General features: G+C 32.7%; 1 protein-coding gene across 17 annotated transcripts in view; it reads right to left on the bottom strand.

Moving 5' to 3' along the window:
- The window catches only part of Trdn (triadin), a 356336-nt gene that overhangs the window by 119678 nt on the left and 217115 nt on the right, over nt 1–19543 (bottom strand). For 16 of the 17 annotated variants that reach the window (XM_078019258.1, XM_078019265.1, XM_078019269.1 and 13 more), the window contains 4 exons: nt 15158–15190; nt 15010–15036; nt 12787–12813; nt 3671–3718 (listed from right to left, as the gene is read on the bottom strand). In XM_078019258.1, the coding sequence (XP_077875384.1) occupies nt 3671–3718; nt 12787–12813; nt 15010–15036; nt 15158–15190 (135 nt within the window). The remainder of the gene's footprint in view (nt 1–3670; nt 3719–12786; nt 12814–15009; nt 15037–15157; nt 15191–19543) is intronic. The other variant, XM_078019260.1, reaches the window with a different exon arrangement.

The following is a 19543-nucleotide window of genomic DNA, read 5'->3' as shown; positions in this document are numbered from 1 at the left end:
TTGTAGTATAAAGGTATATTAAGAATTGTAATGCAAAAAAAATAATAAGAGAGCTCATGTGTAATGGAATAATTTGGTGTGAACATACTTTATATAGAGAGTTACAAAAACTTGTGCTGTGAATGGATAATTATGATTGTAATATACTCCACTATTGTCATGTATGTAAGAAATAAATTTTAAAAAAGAAAACATGGAGAGAACTAGAAGATCATGTTGTAATACAAAACCAACATCAGAAGGAAAAGTTGGTAAAAGCCATGGAGAAATCTAGCTTTGTAAGAACTGGAATAGTCCAAAGTTCGTCAAGGAAAATGCCATCAGCATTAGCCAGACCATCAGGGCCATGGAAGGGGAAGTAGCCTCATCTTAAGACTTGAGACTTCCTCATACACATCCTGCAAATTCTTACCACCTAGCATTTCTCTGTTACCAAAGTCCAAGACATCTTTACAACCCCTTGTCACACTATCATTTTGTAAGATTTACCTATATGCCACTTTGTCACTTTTAATATTCCCTCATCAGAATAAGTTTTAAACTTCTAAGTCACATTTTTAAAATTTATTTTGCTACCCCAAGCTTTAATCCTTGAGCAACAGTTATAAAGAAAACTTCCAATTGATAGTAAAAATTAGAGCCAACTTAATGTCTTAATATTTTTCTTTTCCCAGTCTGTTCAATTGCTCAAGAAAAATATTATTTAACTCATATTTTTTGATTTTCCACATAGTATATAATCATAAATATATGTTAAATGAAGGTGAAAATAATAGAAAAATGCAAAGTGTAAAAGAACAAATACAATAATATCATATTGATAATTAGGTCCTATGTATCTCCAAAAAATAGTCTATAATTTTTAAAAATAGGTTTAAGATGAAACAATTTATATAATTGTTTAAAATTTTTAAACAACTGCAAAATCAGTAATTCCACTTATTGCTGCACACCGTTCTTAGTTCAAGCTGTAACTTAGTAGAATAATTTTCCAATTTTCTTACTAACAAAAATAACTCTGAAATTATTCTGTAAGGTACATTAAGTGTTGTTGAGTTGGGAGCTGGATACTAAATTCATGATGAAAGCAATACATATTTTCATGGGTAGCTCACAATGCAGGTACAGGAAATGTACATACTAGCTCACCAAGGAGGACAATTTCCTTTAGCTCTTGCTTGTAACTTGTCAAAACGACAAAGCCCTATCTGAGTTTCAAAACATTAATGATAAGATATGTTTGTTTCTGTTCATGTTATACTTAGGCAAATTATGAACAACCATATTTAAATTCAGAATTAAGGCATGATATTTAAGCTTAACTAGAGGAAATATAATTGGTTCCAATGATTTGTGTTTATAAACAGATTATTTTTCCCTCTAAATCTAGCAAGCAGTTCTTCTTAACCTCAACCAAAATATATGCCCACACTTCAAACTCAGGAACTATTCTCCTCAAAGACCCTTGTGATTTCAGTAGTTGATTGTTCAATTTCAATTCTGTCAATTCACTCCAATTTGACATGATTGAACTTCAAACAATGTGTGCTTGTATTAATACCTAAACACTCAGACTGAAAGTTATTCACACTGTATTGAAGCAGCTACTTTGAAGCAGTTCAATCTTTGTTTTTTAACTATCTCTTGATCATCTTCCACAATCTGGGATTTCCTAAGTCTCAGTATCTGAAATCTAATTCCCAAAGAAAACTACCTACTGTTGTTTGGACCTCCATTAGGTCTTACCCTTGACCATAAATTTTGAACATAATTTGGCCCTATTTTTGTTCTCACTCTCAACATATATATCAATGCTAAGGCCTTATAGCCACTTAATAGGGCCGTGTGCCCTTCTATTCTGCCTAGATTAATGACTTTTTCTGACTCTATATTATGACCCTTTGCCTTTCCATAATACCATGGCATTTCCCATTCTAAAGTAACCAGCTTTTACTCACATTCTACTTAATTGAGCAAGGTTAATTTCAGAATATAACACCACAAAAGAAAATATATTAATATGGATTTCTAATAAATGCATGACTCTACACTTAGAGTAAAATGATATCAATGAATCATGTGCTGTGATCACTGACATCACACATATTAGGTTATTAGGAAATTAAATGATTATAAAACAGGCCTTATTCCTGCCTACTGTATAGTCAGAATAATAGAGCTGTATGGGAAAAAGAACACCCATTGATTTTAATAGTTCAATTGCTTATAATTATCACCTCACAATATAGTTTATTCTTACCTTCAGAATGCTTTATTTAATTTTTGTTGCCTTCTGCTAGACAAATATTTATGAATTTATATATCCATTGATATTTAAATAAATTGATATTCATAATACATGAATATTTAAATACATAATATATGTAAACATTAAAGGATATATAAATTTAAGTAAATGCTTACATTCATGTAATGCTTTACATTTAGATATATAATCTGAGTTTGAACATACAGATAAATGTCATATATATTTTATGGATTTCTACCGTTCTGATACATGGTCTCTATTTTATTCTATTTCCTGTACTAGAGATTGAACCCAGTTATACCATAACACTAAGATACATTCCCAACCATCTTTTTTTGGTACTGGGTATTGAACCCATTGGTGCTTAGCCACTGAGCAATATCCCCAGCCCTTATTTATTTATTTATTTATTTATTTTATTTTGAAACAGGGTCTCATTAAGCTGCTTAGGACCTTACTAAATTGTTGAGACTGGGTTTGAACTTGGGATCCTTATGTCTCAGCCTCCCAAGTCACTGGGATTATAGGCATGTGCTATCATGCCTAGCCATCCCCAACACTTTTTAGAATTTTATTTTGAAGTATGACTTTGCTAGTTTGCTGAAACTGGCTTTGACTTTGCAATCTTTCTTCTTCAGCTTCCCAATTTTCTGGAATTGCAAGAGTGCACCATCATAACTGGCTTGTACTCTTTATATAGTATATGCAATAAAATAGATTTTTAGAAATATTATAAAAATTTTATACTAATATTATAAAAATATTATACACATATTTTGGTGAAATATGTGTATAAGTTTGTGTGGGTTGGGGAGACAGAGAGAGAGAGAGAGAATATATATTAAGGATAGTCTATTAAATTTTCTCTTGAGATAAGTTTAAAGACATTGTATACATTATTGATTTCACTCCAAATGTCCCAATGTATTTCTTAAAGCAAAATAGCTCCAAGTCAGCATCTCATGGACTACATTTCCTAATGTCATATTATTCTTGTACAAAGTGAATATTTTTCATGTGAGTTTGTTAGCCAAAATTTCATTTGTTCAGGCCCTAACCTCCTAAGGTAGTATATTGAATTTGAATGATCCATGGAGATGACTGGAATCCTACTGATTTTATGTAGTTTCATTTCCACAAGTTTCCAAAAGATAACTTGCAATTTGACTATAATTAGGGTAGCATTAAGTTATGACTTTGAGGAAAAAAAGGACTAGCATTTGAACAACTAAAAACAAAGCCTTGATAACATAGATGCTACAAATCTTGTGCAAAATGAGTTTCTGTATCAATAAAATGGTAAAATCAATAAAATTCTTCATTAAGCACTATGCCATATACATAGAAAACGTAGCATAAATAAGTTACAGTCATGACATCTGTTTGTTTAGCTGTATTTACCTTTCTTAGTTGAAGCAGCACCAACCTCTTCTTTTCCTTGTTCAATTTCTGCAAATTCAGATATTAAAGGAGTGAGAGAAATGGATATTGGAGATACAGATCAATATGACATAGTATTGTAAGTCAGACAAGAAGACAACAATCCAAATATATGGCACCCAAGAGCAAAGCAAGCTGCAAAGAAAGGCTAACTTCCAAGAGCTTGTAGGCTTTGGTTTTTAACATATTGGCATTCTTGAAGATTACTACAGAAATTTCCTTTCAAGGTACAGCTCTGTGATATTAAGTAATTTTCTTATATAATAAGTAGTGATTATTAAAAACAAGGTGGCTTGTTGCCCAAAATACAATGGAAAACTAAAGAATTAGTTTACAGCTAAATGTAGGTGGTATATGGATTTTTAGGGATGAGAACTTGGAAAGTCTTCCTTGCTTGTTTAATTATGGAAATAGTCAACATGATATGACCTCTATCAGTTAACTTTACATTCTAACTTATGAGCCATAACATTACAGAAAATTTCATTTGAATGTTGCTTTCAAAAAGAAAGAGAAAGATAATTTAAAAGGCCATTTTTTAAGGATTTCTCAGAATATCTTGTAGGGAAGATAAGAGCTTCCCTGAAGATATAATCTGAAATGTTGATTACACTACAAAATATTGGAATTAATATCAAAGTTAATTAAAGGAGGCATTTCTTTTTTTTCTTTCTTTTCTTTTGAAAGTACTTAAGTATAATTTTATTCTACTGCGAATCAATGCCAGACACAAACACAACATTGTTTGGATCACTTAATTGTTACAGCATTCCATGTTTTAATATTAATAAGAAGGACATAAATGATCATTTCCTGACTAAATAGTGCAATGTATAATTTAATCTTTATTGCTAATAAGACATTTTATAGCATAGAAATGTGATCAAAGTAATCATTTACTTTTTCATATCATAAAACACAAGTGCTTAAAGTAGAACAATAATACAGTTTCAATGGTAAGGAAATTTTCGATTCCTAAGGAATCCTGTTGTTGCCATGATTGATTATTCAGGTCAACTATCAATAGTAAAACGAGTTGTGGTATGAAATAAAGACAAGAAGTTACCTATACTAAAGGAACAGTTGATTTCATTTAAGAAACTGAAACCTGGATTCTAGTTAATCTTTGAGTACATACAAAAGAATGTTCTCTTTAAAAATTCTATATAATCACAAATTTAGGTAAACTAATTGAAAAGGTGGCATTTTCTATAGTTCATGTGAAAAACAGAAAAATAATGATGAGGTAGTGAATTTTTACAAAGCTTTATTTACTCATTTTACAAACATTTTTATTATGTGAAGTTGTTCCCTCGATCATATGTTTTATTTTTATTTTTGTTGGCATTTGTATTTGTCCCCTGTCACCCACATCACCATAGCTGAGGCTATGGAAAAAACAACCAGTGGGCACCATCACACCCTTTTCTTTGCTATACCACAATGCCTTGGGCTGTGAGAGAGACCAGAGATTGAAAAGAGGCATTCAATAACTTCAGCTTTTAATACCACAGTATCAGATCCCACAAGAGAATAAATTAAGCCTACAAAAGAAGTCACATAAATATCCTCTTCTTCATGCTGCCTCAAGACTGTGAGCTCCAGGACCCAGCAGACCTCTTAGTATTTTATATCTTCCAGGTGACTTTGACAGTCGTTCTTTGCTTCAGCATGCATCAGAATCATCATGGAGGGCTTTTAAAATACAGGGGCAGGTCCAGGAAATTGAGATGGTAACTCTGGGCATGTTCTAAGAATTCGCCTTTCTAACTAGTTCCCAGGTGATGGTTTTGCTGCTGAACTGGACCATATTTTGGAAGCTGATTACCAAACTTCCTTTAAGAATCTGCTCAGGTCAATCCTACACTGATCTTTACTCCTGTTTGTCTCAGGTCTACCATAAGCTCTCCAGCAGAAAAGAGAATTTATGGCTCTGTATTTCTCTCCAACACTTTACCTCTTTCCAAAGCCCTTCCACTGTCCCCTTTGTCCATTAGCAGTACTTGTCCCTATATTTTCAGCTTCTTAATATGCTCCCTATATTCTATCTATAAATCAAGCCCTATCTCTCCAAAGATGTTGTGTCCCTACAATCTTTTAAAATAAAGAACATTTATTTTTCCATGGTCCACATATTAAGGCATCTGGAAGGGGTATACACTTAACCCTCTTGGCTTCTCAGTACTTTCCATAGATTGTCATCCCCTTGTTTCCTCCAGATCCCAGTTCTTCTAAAGTACAAGCTATCAAATCATAGCAGGCTCTAAACCTCTTTATTGTTGTTGTCAACCAACCTAGCTGCATATCCTTTCATTCATTGAATAATTTTGCACATCACTACCCTTCTCTACACTACTGCTATTGTGAGATTTAATTAAGAATCATTCTCAAAGCTAAATGTATATTAGAATGTGCTAGAGAATTTTGATAAGTCTATTCTATTCAGATGTCTGAGGTGAGATGCAGAGCCTGAATTAATGAGCCTGGGGTGAGTCCTGGGTATTGGTATACTTATATGACTTTTAAACACTTCTAATATTTAACAGAATTAGGAGTCACTGTTATACATGATGCATGCAACCACATGAGCTCTCACTTCCTTGAGCTCCTCACTTGAGAAAACCAGAAACCCCACTTCTCTGATGACTACCACACATATACACTTGGACTTTTCCATTATGGTCAAAACTTGATTTCAAAAATCCTGTTCCCTGGTACTGTTGCTTGTCTTCACATTTCACTTACTAAAGAACTCCCTCTAAATAGTATCTGATCCCATCAATACTGTGATTCCTTCAATCTTACCACTTTCCTACCACTCAAGATCTTCCTCATGTTCTGTCTTTACTTCTAAGCAAGCTTGATTAAATGACCTGTGGTTAGATCATTCACTTCTGTTCAGTATTCATAGTCATCTTCTGCATTCATTTCTTGGGCTGCCTTTAAGATGCTGGGTGAATTTTTTTTTTTTTGAGGCTCTGCAGGGTAGAAGTACAAAATCAAGACTTTGGCATGGCCCTCTGAAGCTCCCTCTGAAGGCAGTAGGGTGGATTCTCTTTGTGCCTCGCAAGCTTCTGGTGATTGCCAGCAATCCTTGGCATTTCTCTGTCTGCCATGATTTCTTTCTTTTGTTGACACAGCTGTTCTATCTCTACATGTGTATATGTTTCAAAATTTTCCTCTTCTTATAAAGACACCAGTCATCATATTTAAGGCCCATTCCAATTTAATATGACCACAGCTTAACTTTGTAAAGACCCTATTTTAAAATAAAGTTATAACTGCAGGTACAGAGTTAGAACTTCAACATAACTTTGTGGAGGCTGAAGTTATCTGGCAAAATACCCAATGTATTTTTTGCTAGTTGCCTAAGCAGCCATCCGACCTGGAGAAAGACCCTAACCCTGTTGCCAACCTTGCTTCAAATGTCAATCACAACACTCATGGGAATGTTCAGCACTGGCCAACAATATTCTTCCAGACCTAGTGCAGTTGTTTTCCCCTTCCCCTTGACAACATGCTCACAAATTCAACTCTTTCCTCAAACTGTCCAAATCCAGCAACATAAAGGGAAGCTGCCTTTGAGAAATTCATAGAGAAAATAAGTACAGGCTACCTCGATTTTCTACCACCTCACTAGCATATACCCATCCTCTTTCTAGTTTTAAAGGATAATCAGTCCCTGCAGCTATTTAGTATGTATCCTTCCATCTGCACCCTGGGTCCCACCTCCTTGTATCTACTCAAGGTCATTGTTCTTGCAAGGTTGCTCCTATCTGCTACCTCATCAGTCCTCACCTTCCCTGATGTGTTCACATCATCTCAAAAGCATGAATACTCTGTATCCACAAACCACCACATCTTTCAACTCCCTGCTCCCTCCCTGTTCCATGCAGCCTCTAGAGAGCTTCTCCACTCCACCCCAGCACTTCTGTCTTCTCACTCTCTATTTTTAAACTTGTTTCATAGTGAAAAAATATGATATAAATTAAAGGCACATGACATTTGTGCGTAACTTAGTGAATGGTGATAATGAATGCTAACATGTGTGTATCTCCTACAAGCTTAAGAAATAGAATGCTATCAAGACCTTTGGAAACTTCTGAATTACCCCACCATTGTTGTACATAATAACTCTTTTCATCCTGGAGTTACTCTTGACATTAATTTCACAAAAATATTTCTTTATACAATTTTGTATTACATGTATTTGTCTCTAAATAGAGGTAAGATAATTTTATATGAATTAAATTATATTGATTAGTGAACAAATTTGTATAAATTGGATTATATGGCTTAATTTTTCTCATTTGCTTTTGTCAAAAAATTTAAAATGGCCAGGCATGGTAGTGTACAAATATAATTCCAACTACACAGAAGGCTGAGAAAAGAGAGAGACAGAGTGAGAGAGAGAGAGAGAGAGAGAGAGAGAGAGAGAGAGAGAGAGAGAGAGAGGTAGACTTGTTGATATGAGTAGCTGTCATTGATCACTTTGAACTGCTATATAAGATTCCATTGTGTAAAAATTCTATATATTATCTGTTCTACTATCGATGGAATCTAGGTCATGTCTAATTTTGTGCTAGTATAAATAATTTGACTACAAACGTGCAAAAGTGTTCTTAGAAGGTGAACTCGCTGGGCCATGTCATGTGTCCATGTTTGAGTTCAGTATACAAATGCTATATTTTTCTCCAAAATTTTACATTCACATCACTAGTGTGTGCAAGTTTTTATTGCTCCATTCATCATCATCATATGATCATATCTCCCACTTTATACCAATCTGGTATGAATATATAGTATCCTTTTCTGAGTTTATGTAAAATTGCATTATTGCTTAGAAGTTCAACATTTGGAAATGTTTGCAGGTCATTTGCATTTTTCTTTTTTTAAGCTTGCTTCTAGCTTCTGTTTTTCCACCCATTCTTCTGCCAAATGGTCAAATGCTTCCTCTTGTTTTTCAGTTGTTTTTTTTTTTTTTTTTTTTTTTTTACAACTAGTCTCTTGTTACTTATCTGTGTTATAAACAGCGTTTACAAGTTTGTGGCTTCTTTTTTATATCTCTTTAGGAGGTCTAATAATACTTCAGTCAATGCAATAAATCAACTTTTAAATTCATGGTTTGAATTTTTCATATCTAGTTTTCCCAATTTTCTCATATTTCAAAAAATTATAAATATGTTTTTCTAGGCTTTTTAAAAAAATAACACGATGTTTTGCCTTTACTATTTTAGTCCCTGAACCATCTGGGATTGATATTTTAGAATTGTATGAAGTAGGGATAAATTACATTTTTTGTAATGAATTCTAACTACATCAGCAACATTTTAAAATAATCTACCCATTCTCTATCTGAAATGGCTGTTCTTTCTTATGTCAGATTTTTGCTCACATGGGATTTAATTTAGGTCTTTTTTTTTCTCAGTCTTGTTAGAGAATTTGTCTACATCTACACCAATACCATGCTACCCTTTGAAATAATAATATCAGGACATGTATTTGAACATCAATATCAGAAAATCTGTGTATTTACACAGTTAAGACTCAAACCCAACAGTGGTCTCTCAGTTGTTATCATTTATACTGCTATTTTTCTGTGGCCATCATTTTATTTTCTGATACTGAAATTTATTCCTAGTTTCTTACTTAAAATCCTCACCGCCTCCTTCCTACTTCCTTGTGTCTAAATCAGCCTTAGATTCTGCTTCTGCTAGTGCTTTTTTTTTCTCTCTCTGTCTTTTCTTTTCTTTACCAATCTTGGTGGACATTCTTGGATTCTGTACCATGAAATTTTCCAAATTAAAGCTATCACTCAGTACACCAATCTTAGCTTTACACATAATCTTAATAACAAGCATGTATTGCCTACTTCCTCAGTCAGTCCCTCACAACCTAGTTTTCCTGGTACATTACTCCAGTGCTACATCAATACTGTGTTGAGTGTATTCAGACAACAGCGACTGAGATGTGAGGAGCCCATCATGTAAATTATTATACAGACTAAGCAAGTGAGAAGATGGTCTAGTAATAATTATCCTGGGATAGTATAGTCAAACATGACTATTGCTGACATTCATGATCATGTTTGGTATGCACACATTCTATTTGATATCAGATGTGCTGGTTCAGGTCCATATTCCCTTTCCTCAAGAATTCCTATGCCAGAAAATGTACTACTGAGTCCAAAAATGTATCATTTTGCTAATACAAATTGTCTCCAAGTATTATTCTAATGTTAAATAACTAATTAAATTCAGAAGGACTTAACTGTTCAATTCTGCATACTGGCTTCTCCTGAATGATCCTGACATGCATTGGAAGAACAGGTCACAGAAGTCTGACCTACACATTTACACACTGAAGTGTGGTTAGAGTGATGAACATAGGCTTGGTGGCTGATCATTCTCAAAAATCTGCAGAATACTTAAAATCAGAGGATGAAAAATGTTGGTGTGTGGTATTTTTGTAAAAATTTAGATCTACAATTTAAAAATGACTAGACTTTGGCCCTGACCTGGTATTTGATGAAAAAATTTTCTTAAATTCAAATTGACCTCAGGCTGGTTGAACACACACATATGGGATATGTGATATAAACCTCAAAGTCCTCAACACGGAGGGAGTGAACTATTGCAGTGCCTCCCAAGGACTAGAAAACACTGATCCTTGACCAAAATAAATAAAGTTGGGGGGATGTGGTCAACCGATTGAATATACAACAACTGCTGTAGACTTTATTGAAGATTCATCATGATTAGTATTAAGCATCTGAACTATTCTACTCCAGTGGCCTACTTGTCTGATCCTAATTGTATTGCCAAACTCTATGTGGCTATATGATGTATGGGGGGACATGCTCAGGGAACTATAGTGATGGGGCTTTGTTGCACTGAGGCATTTTTTGCTTGTTCCCTGAGAAAGAGAGTTATCTGTGTTGTCTTGCAGAAATTGTAAAATCTAGATTTGACATCCCTGCCTGGTCCAAGGCATTTTTCTTCCATCAACACCATTCTGTGGTCCATAACTCTATACGTGACCTTCCCCAGCATTGTGTCATTGAACCTGGGACTGTTTCTCTCTTCTTCAAGTTCTTAAAATCTATTAGAAGCTCTACCCTGAAATGCTACAGCCCATAGTTCAATCAAGTCTTCCAGTGTTTTTCCTAGTTGGACTTCAATTATTCATCAGTACCTGAGGGAACAGTTTCAATCCACTAAATTAATCTTCTTTCTATTTTTTTTCTCTAATCCAGTGTTAATGGCAAATGTCCCTTTACATTTACCATGGACTTGCTCTGTCAATATCACCTTTCCTATGAAATTCAATACCATGGAATTTCATTACATAAAATGTTTGCTTTATGTTAATTCAGCTACATATTTCACTTTCACACTTGCTCTCATAATTTAAGATAATGTAAATTTGTATCCTGGATGTGCAGGCTACATACACAAAACTATTTGTACCATACTATATGGAAGATTTAAAGACTTTTCAAGAGTATTTGTAATGATATATAATTTTCATTTTAGGCATTGAATTTACAAACAGCCCACTATATATAGGAAATGTGCAACACTTCTTATGTTGTACAGCTATAATTTCCAAACAACAAACAAGAAACCAATTCTTAATTGGAGAAGTGACCGTTATTAGAAAATCTGAACAGCTTATGAGTTATCTCTCATTAATTTTTATATTGACAGAAAATGTCCATGTAAAGTTCATATGTCTCAACCACATAAGGAGTAGAATATTAACTCTTGAAATTTTTATGTTGGGTTTTAATGATTTGGTAACCCAATATGCTAATCTCCTGAAAAACATGCTGATCTTTTAAAAACTTGATTGGATAGTGTTTTTCATAGTTGGCAGATGATACAGATTTTTTTTAAATTTCAGATGAATATTTTTATCTATGTCACATTTTCCTACTAAGAAAATGTTAATTTTTAGAGTAATCTTTAATCTAAAGTTCTTTACCAGAGCTGTGAAATTATCAGTTTGTTTTATACATTTTCTTGATTATGCATTTCTAAAGACTAAGTTCTAGCACACTAAACAATTCATAATATAGAGTTCCAATTAGCTTTGCATTCAACATTAAACTCACAATTTTTCATGGAAATATAAATGGAATTTTAGATTCATGTTAAACTTCACTTTTAAAGTCCTCAGTGTCTAAGGGAAAAATTCCAAAAGTAATGTTCTTTTTTAAAAAGAGAAAAAGAAAGACATTCTCACCTATCTAATTAACATATATCCCAATTATTCACTGATATGTTTACCAGTGATATTCTAGGTCTGAAAGCATTATGTATTAGTATCATCATAAGTACTTATATAACTCTAATCCAAAGGGAAATATATATTTCATCATGCACACAACTGACCATGGATTATATATCCAAAACTTAAAGAAGCTAACCATATTTCTTTTTTCTAAAAATAAAATGCAAGCCCTTATGCTTAAAATAATTTCCATTAATGGAAACCTGTTAGGTATTTTACCAAATTAAGATTTACAAACAACAAAAGAAATCAGATTTTTCCCTTGAGCATATTGTCAAGGCTACCACTGATACAAATGCCATAATATGTTATAGTTGCCAGTCAATATTTCATAATCTGAAGTTACATGGGTTAAAAAAAGAATATGAGAGCAAAGAACAGTTAAAAAACTGGGGTTTGGGGGTACATTTTATTAAAGACACAACATTTATAGTAGACAAATTATGTTGCCTATTTATTCAAACAATTAATCATTAGAATAATTAAAGAATTATTTAATTAAGAAACTGAAGAGATCATATATTCTTCAAAGTATAAAACAAGTCACAATTTAAAGAGAGGTTATCTGGACAAATTAAAATTTACAAAGTAAAGCTCTATAGATAAAGTGTCAGAAGCATGAATTCACAGAAAAGACAGAAATGAAAAATTTGACATATTATTCCAACACACAAAAAATTGGCAATCCAGCTCAAAAATTAGCATTAGCAATGTCTAGAGCAGAACAGTCAAGAGAATAAGCTGCTAAAATATGCTCCACTTAAAAGTTTTATTCAACATACTTGCTTTCACTTGTTTTTCACTTGCAGCTGTTAATGATAAGAAAGAAGGTCTATGTTAAACATACTTGTGTTTTTATAAAATAACTTTAAGGTTATTTTAGTTGCTTATAAGACCATGTGTATAATCTTAAGGACCAAAAGGAAAAAACAAAAACAACAACAATAACAACAAAACAACAAAAAAGCAAATCTTAGAAAGAGAATACATAGCACTACAATGTCTTTGACATACTCTAAAAATATTCATTAACCACAGATTTTTGTTTTTGTTTTCTGGGGGACTGCTATTTATACATCTTCCAACATAGAAGGATCATTCGTGACTCATTTATTAGTTTTCCATTTTAAGTTTGCAAAGAATCTGATTGCTTTTATATTCAGGAAAATACATTTTTCTCAAATTCTATAAAACGAAATGAGAATAAATAAAGAAATAATATGGCAGATTATCCAATGGTTCAAATTTTAAAAATACAACTAATTACTGCTAAGTGGCTACACTGTAATTACTCCCTGAAATGAACAGATGATTTGAAGCAATTTTAAGTTATGGTATTGTGTCATGTTCAATATGAGACCTGGTATTTAGCTATGAAGATCCTTAAAATTAGTTATACCAAAAGTCATTTAATATGCCCCTCCATATTTTAAAATGTGTCTCTATTTGAGCTTTTTGCATATGTACATAAGTATAAATGTGTGTTACAGAGCACTAGTGGGAATGCATTCTTGAACAAATAGGCTGTTCTCTATAAATAGATAAACCATTCCTTACCAAAGGTTAAATGGTAGGGCTGTTAATGTGAGATAGTGAAATGTGCCATTACTTCATCTTGTAAATTATGTATTTGGAAGTCATTCAATTTTTAAATTTTAAAAACTGGAGTTATTCTACTTGGTGTCTTTCTTTCACTTCATACATTGTTATCAAGTGCCCTCTGTGTGTTTGGAATCACAATAGGCATTCTGAAAATAAAGAGATAAAAATAGGCTCTATTCTCTAATTAAGAACTGTTGAAAGTGTAAAAAAGAAGAGAGTATAATTTTAACAGTATATTAAATGCTATTGTAAAGGTAAGGAAATGATGCTATAGAATTGGTTGGAGAGATACCTAAGCAGATTGGGGTTATTGCAGTAGTTTTAACAAACTGGGAAGAAGAAAACATGTGGCTTTAAACCTGTGATTTGCTATGATTGTGGCTAGGACAGTCCTATGGTGTAGCAGCTCCATTTGCATTGTTATGTACAAGTGGCAAATATTATTTCCACTTAAATACAATGAAACTGAAGGAATTACTACAGGACATTATATGAAGCTATGACTACCTGCAACATGTGCATACAAACACAAGCACACACCAGCACAAATACCCTCCCCTAACAAAAAAACCTCCTGGTTCTTTGGGTGACAAACTCAACATGAAAAAAAAAAAAAAGGAAAGAAAGAAAGAAAAAAAGGAAAAGAAAAACAGAAATAAATAAAAAAGAAAGAAATAGAGGTCACTAGAAAACATCAAAAATTTTCATTCAAATGACTTACTGAGCAGGTAAAATGTTAGAAAAAAATAAGAAAATGATTTGGTGTCTATAGTAATTGCACTTTCAGTATTTGTTGATTGGTTGGTTTGTCTCATTGTTTGATTCTCAGTTCAATTTTTTCCTATTAGATTACAAATATATTGAGAGTAAATCTATCTTTCTTTTTAAGACAAATCCCCAAGTGCTCAAGAAATGCTACTAAGTAACATTATGTATGAGGGAAGAATATTTCCTGGAAGTGAATATTTCACATTTGAAAAGCAAAGCGATATTAGATGCATTCACAGGAAGTGTTTTGCTCATGTTTTATTTTGTTCTTTGCATTTTTTTACACTAAACAAAAAAAATCTGCTTCTCAAAGATTGCACACAGGAGTCCATTAGGGATATTATGAAGTTGCAGTTTCTTATTCAGTAGGACTGGGTGGGGCATTCATTTTCTTAATGAGTCTATATTCCTACCTCAGCATCAGATGCTGCTGGCTCACAGGCCTCACACTGAGTAGCAAGGGTGCAGTGTGTTATCAGGCTTTTACTTTGTAAAACTGGCTTGATGTTATGTTTGTGTCAAGAACTTGAAAGAAAGGCTGAGATTTCCTGACCTCTACTGCCTCAGACCAACCTTTACACATAGTCTGAAGCTACCTGTTGGTAGAGAGAGTCCACTTCACCAAAGTAACTCACCTGAAGGTTCCTTCTTTGGTGACTTTGCTATATCAAGCAAGAAAATAAAAAATCAATATTTTATGCCATTCATTTATAATTTATCATAAAGTTGCAAATTAAATAATATCATAAAATTTTTAAAAATAGAATACTTTAAAGAAATTACCTGGTTCTGCATGTTTTTCTTTCTTTTCCTGTTCTGAAACATATTTTATTATTGTTATTATCATTGTCATTATTATTACAATTTATTATTATTACAATTATTATTATTAGTAGTCCATTTATTATTACAATTCTGTGAATCACATCCTAATTGTTTTAACATAAGCAAACACACATGCTGATGCTGGACTGCAGTAACTAATAAATACCTTGAAGAGAGTGTAATTTCTCTTGGGAGTTCCCTCAAAGAGTAGCATCAAAATATTCTTGATATTTACAGGAATTCTAACTTTACATAAATAATAAACCAGAAACATAAAAAAATCTATAAAAATGGAGAAAAATAAATTTATTATCATTTTAGATCTACATGAAGTAAATCTGGAATGAAAAGTAAGCTCAAAGGATAGCTATTATGGCTGTTTAAAAATAATTTTCAGAAAAAAATGAAGATGGATAGATTTCATATTTACTCTTTTCTAAATATATTCTTATATTGAAGAGATATTAATTTAGCTAAGAAAAATATTCTCTTGGGATATATTTAAGACACTAAAATAAGCTAAGAAGCAAAGGAGGAAGCAAAACATACTTGCCTGGTTTGAGGGAGAAATACAAATGCTCCTTATAGAGTTCTCAGCTAACATTTACTTTTAAGAACCTTCTTTAGTCAATATTTTTTGACATAAGCATTATTCTAGACTCAAGAGGCATTAAGAGCATAAAGAGAAAGCCAACAGAATGGGAGAAGATCTTTGCCACCTGCTCCTTAAGTAGGACATTAATATCCAGAACATACAAAGAACTCAAAAAACTTAACACCAAAACCACACAAACAAATAACCTAAACAATGTGGACAAAGGAACTGAACAGACATTTCTCAAATAATGAAATACAAATGCTCAACAAATATTTATTTTTAAAGTTCAATATCTCTAGAAAATAGGGCTACACAAATCAAAACTACACTGAGATTTTATCTCACTCCAGTCAGAATGGCAACTATCAAGAATATAAATAATCACAAATGCTGGTGAGAATGTGGGGAAAAAATTACACTCAGCTGTTGGTAGTGGGACTGCAGAGTAATGTGACACTCTGAAAAGCAGTGTGAAGATTGCTCAAAAAACTAGCAATAACATAGCTATCCCACTCCTCAGTATATAACCAAAAAATTTAAAATCAGCATCTAATATTCATGCAGGCTCATCAATATTTATAGCAGCACAAGTCACAATAGCCAATCCCTATTGAAACAAACTTGATGCTCTTCAACAGATGAATGAATAAAGAAAATGTTGTCCAACTACACAATGGAGTATTACTCAGCCATAAAGAAAACTGAAATTATGGCATGTGTGGGTAAATGAATGGAACTGGAGACTATCATACTAAGTGAAATAAGCCAGTCCCCAAAAGTTAAAGGTCAAATGTTCTCTCTAATATGCAGAAATAAATCCAACAGGGTGAGGAAGATGTAAAGAAAGAGAGAAAAAAAAAGAGTGGGAATTTCATCAAAACAGAGGAAAGATCAGTAGAATAAACAAAGGGGATAGAGGGGGAGGAAGAAGAGAGGGGAAAAGGGAAGAACCATGGAATGAAACTGACTCCACTTTCACATGTGCATACATGAATATAGCACAGTGAATCCTAACATCAAGCATATCCACAAGACACTAATTTAAAAAAAAAAAAAAGAAAACGAAAGAAAAGAAAAAAACTACCAGTTCAGTGAAATATCAGTAGAGTAGTAAGACTGGAGCAGGAGAAGGGAGGCAGGTGGGGAAGTGCTAGGGACTGAATTAGAGCAAATTATATTCCATAGTTGTGTGATTATATCAAAATGTATCCTAATGTTTTAGGTAATTAAAAAGATTCAATAAAAATTAATACAAAAAGAAGAAAGAAGACAACACTCTACAAGAGGACAATATGTTTTTCACAAAATCAACATTCTGAAAGGAATAACAAACTGGAAATCTATAGGGCAGCAATGCCTTGGAGAAGCCCACAGTGCTCGGTGCTGTGTGGTGGCAGTTCCACAGGACAGTACGATAGCAGATTCTTGGATTTATGACATTTCCTTGACTTGTGTTCCATTCCTTTTCTATAATGGGTTAAGTTAATAATAAATTATATACGTCCTCAAAAGATAAAGAGGAAGCTAACATTTACAATATACAGTGTACTAATTTTACATGAGTGCAAGCACTAATTTTATGGGAAATGTTATCATCCACATTCTATTCTTATTTATTTTGACTAGGTAAGCATGTCAAATTAATTTAAAAGAAAGTTTTCAAGAAATACTATTAGACACTATCTGATACTTTAAAGGAAAAGGTTAGAGAAATTCCTTAAAGTTTCATTTATGGATTAAATTTGAAAACTGTGAAGCTGTTCATACTGAAAGAATTCTATGAACTGTATTTTAGAAACACTTGGGTCACAGAAACCTGTATGGTGATGGCACAATCTGCCAACCTTCAATTCCACTCATCAGGCATATCATTGTGGAGGGGTAAAGAGCAACTTGCACACTCTAAGACCATGCACAGGCAGCAGAACAAACAAAAGAGCTTGCTTGAGCAAGGGTTGCGGGCTAAGCGGAAGGAGTATAGGTGACTGAGCAAAAATCCAACATAACAAAAATATTACCAAGTGTCTGGCAAATTAAATGTATTGTTTAACTGCAGGATGAAAGATTGAACTATACAACATTTGTAAAGTAATTAAAACAAACAAAAAAGAAATTACTGGATGCAGGACATCAAGATCAAGCACCAGCTACATATGAAATTTAAAGTTAAAGAAAAAAAGACTGCACTAGAATATTAGAAAGTCATCACATAATAATATACTGTGCTAATTGGAACACATGCAGAAATTTTTATGATATATGATATTACATAGAATATTTATTGAATAATTATGTATTATTTAATAATTATTATTAATATAATGATAAATATAAACAATTTTACCATTAAATTCTACAGGGACTGCCAAATAAGGCCCCTAATTGATCATTTGAGTTATTTCTTTTTATTTTGAAAAAATTATAGATTACAGGAATTTATAAAGTATACAAAATTTACAAAATGAAGTATATGTGAATCTTTCGCCCTGTTTTTATACTTAAAATAGGTCTAAACTTAAAGAATATGACTTAGAAAACAAACTTTTAATTCAAAAGAAATTAAATTAAATTAAAATTTAATTAAAAAGAAAAGTGGAAACAGAATATAAGGCTAGAATATAACATCAAATGCAGCAATTTTGAAAATAAATCCAAATCAAATTCAAACACATAATAATAGCAATAGCAAAAGCAAGTCTAAATGACAAATCAGAACAAACAAGTTAATTTGGAAAAAATTCATAGCTGTTTTGAAGAAAACAATTTATTCTGCTAATGATTTCCTAAGTCACATCTGTGGAACTTCTCAAGGAGGGTATGGGTTGTGCTATAAATGAAGGCCTGAAAAGTCATGTTTATTTATTAAATACATCAACGCCCTGAAGATTGCCAAGGAGCTGCCATGTGTCTGCAGGACATTTTAAATCATATAAACTGCAATAAAATGAAGGCCTTAAGGATATATATATATATATATACATTTTAAAATCTACAGTTGTCCTCCATTTTCCTGTTTGTGGAGTAGATTCTGTATCCCTGTGCCAGAACTCATCAGCAGCTGTGCACACTCATAAATCTGATACTGAACAAACACACACTTCTCCATAGATAAATTGCTCCCTCTGGCTGGGTTGTAGCATAATTTCATGATTCCTCCTACAGGACATTTTAGAGCTCTTTCATGACATTGAATGTCTCAGAGTCCTAACTTTATAGGGCTAAAACATACATAAGCATTTTTTTTAAATGGTGTATATTTTAAAGCTATGTTTTTAATACCAGTGGGATCTTAAGAACTATATAGTCCTGGAATGGTGTTAATTTTTAATAGCTAATTGAGTAGGGTGAATTTTATTTTTTTAATTTTGATTTGTTAAATATCTCCTATTTTCTTCAGAGGAGAATACATGTTTGCAAAAGACACAACCTCAAGGCATTGAGCTTTACTGAATAGTTACCAAATTTAATGGTGTGTCAAAGTAACATTGAACTATGCCTAAGATATGGATGCCAAGCAATGTTATTACACAGAGTTCATAGTGCCTATAGGGAGAAAATCCCATCACAGACAAAATGTAATATATTGTTTACACATGTCAAATATTTATGTATTACAAGAAGCAAGACAATAGGGATTAGGTCATAAAACTAACCTGGAAACCAACTTCTACTCAGTATTTTCTAAGAACTGAGAACTGACAAAATTATAAGGTCTAAATTTACACACACTTTAAGATCATTTGGGT

Source organism: Ictidomys tridecemlineatus, chromosome 8 (assembly GCF_052094955.1).
Source record: "Ictidomys tridecemlineatus isolate mIctTri1 chromosome 8, mIctTri1.hap1, whole genome shotgun sequence".
Lineage (NCBI taxonomy): Eukaryota > Metazoa > Chordata > Mammalia > Rodentia > Sciuridae > Ictidomys > Ictidomys tridecemlineatus.
This window is presented reverse-complemented; position numbering and strand designations above follow the sequence as displayed.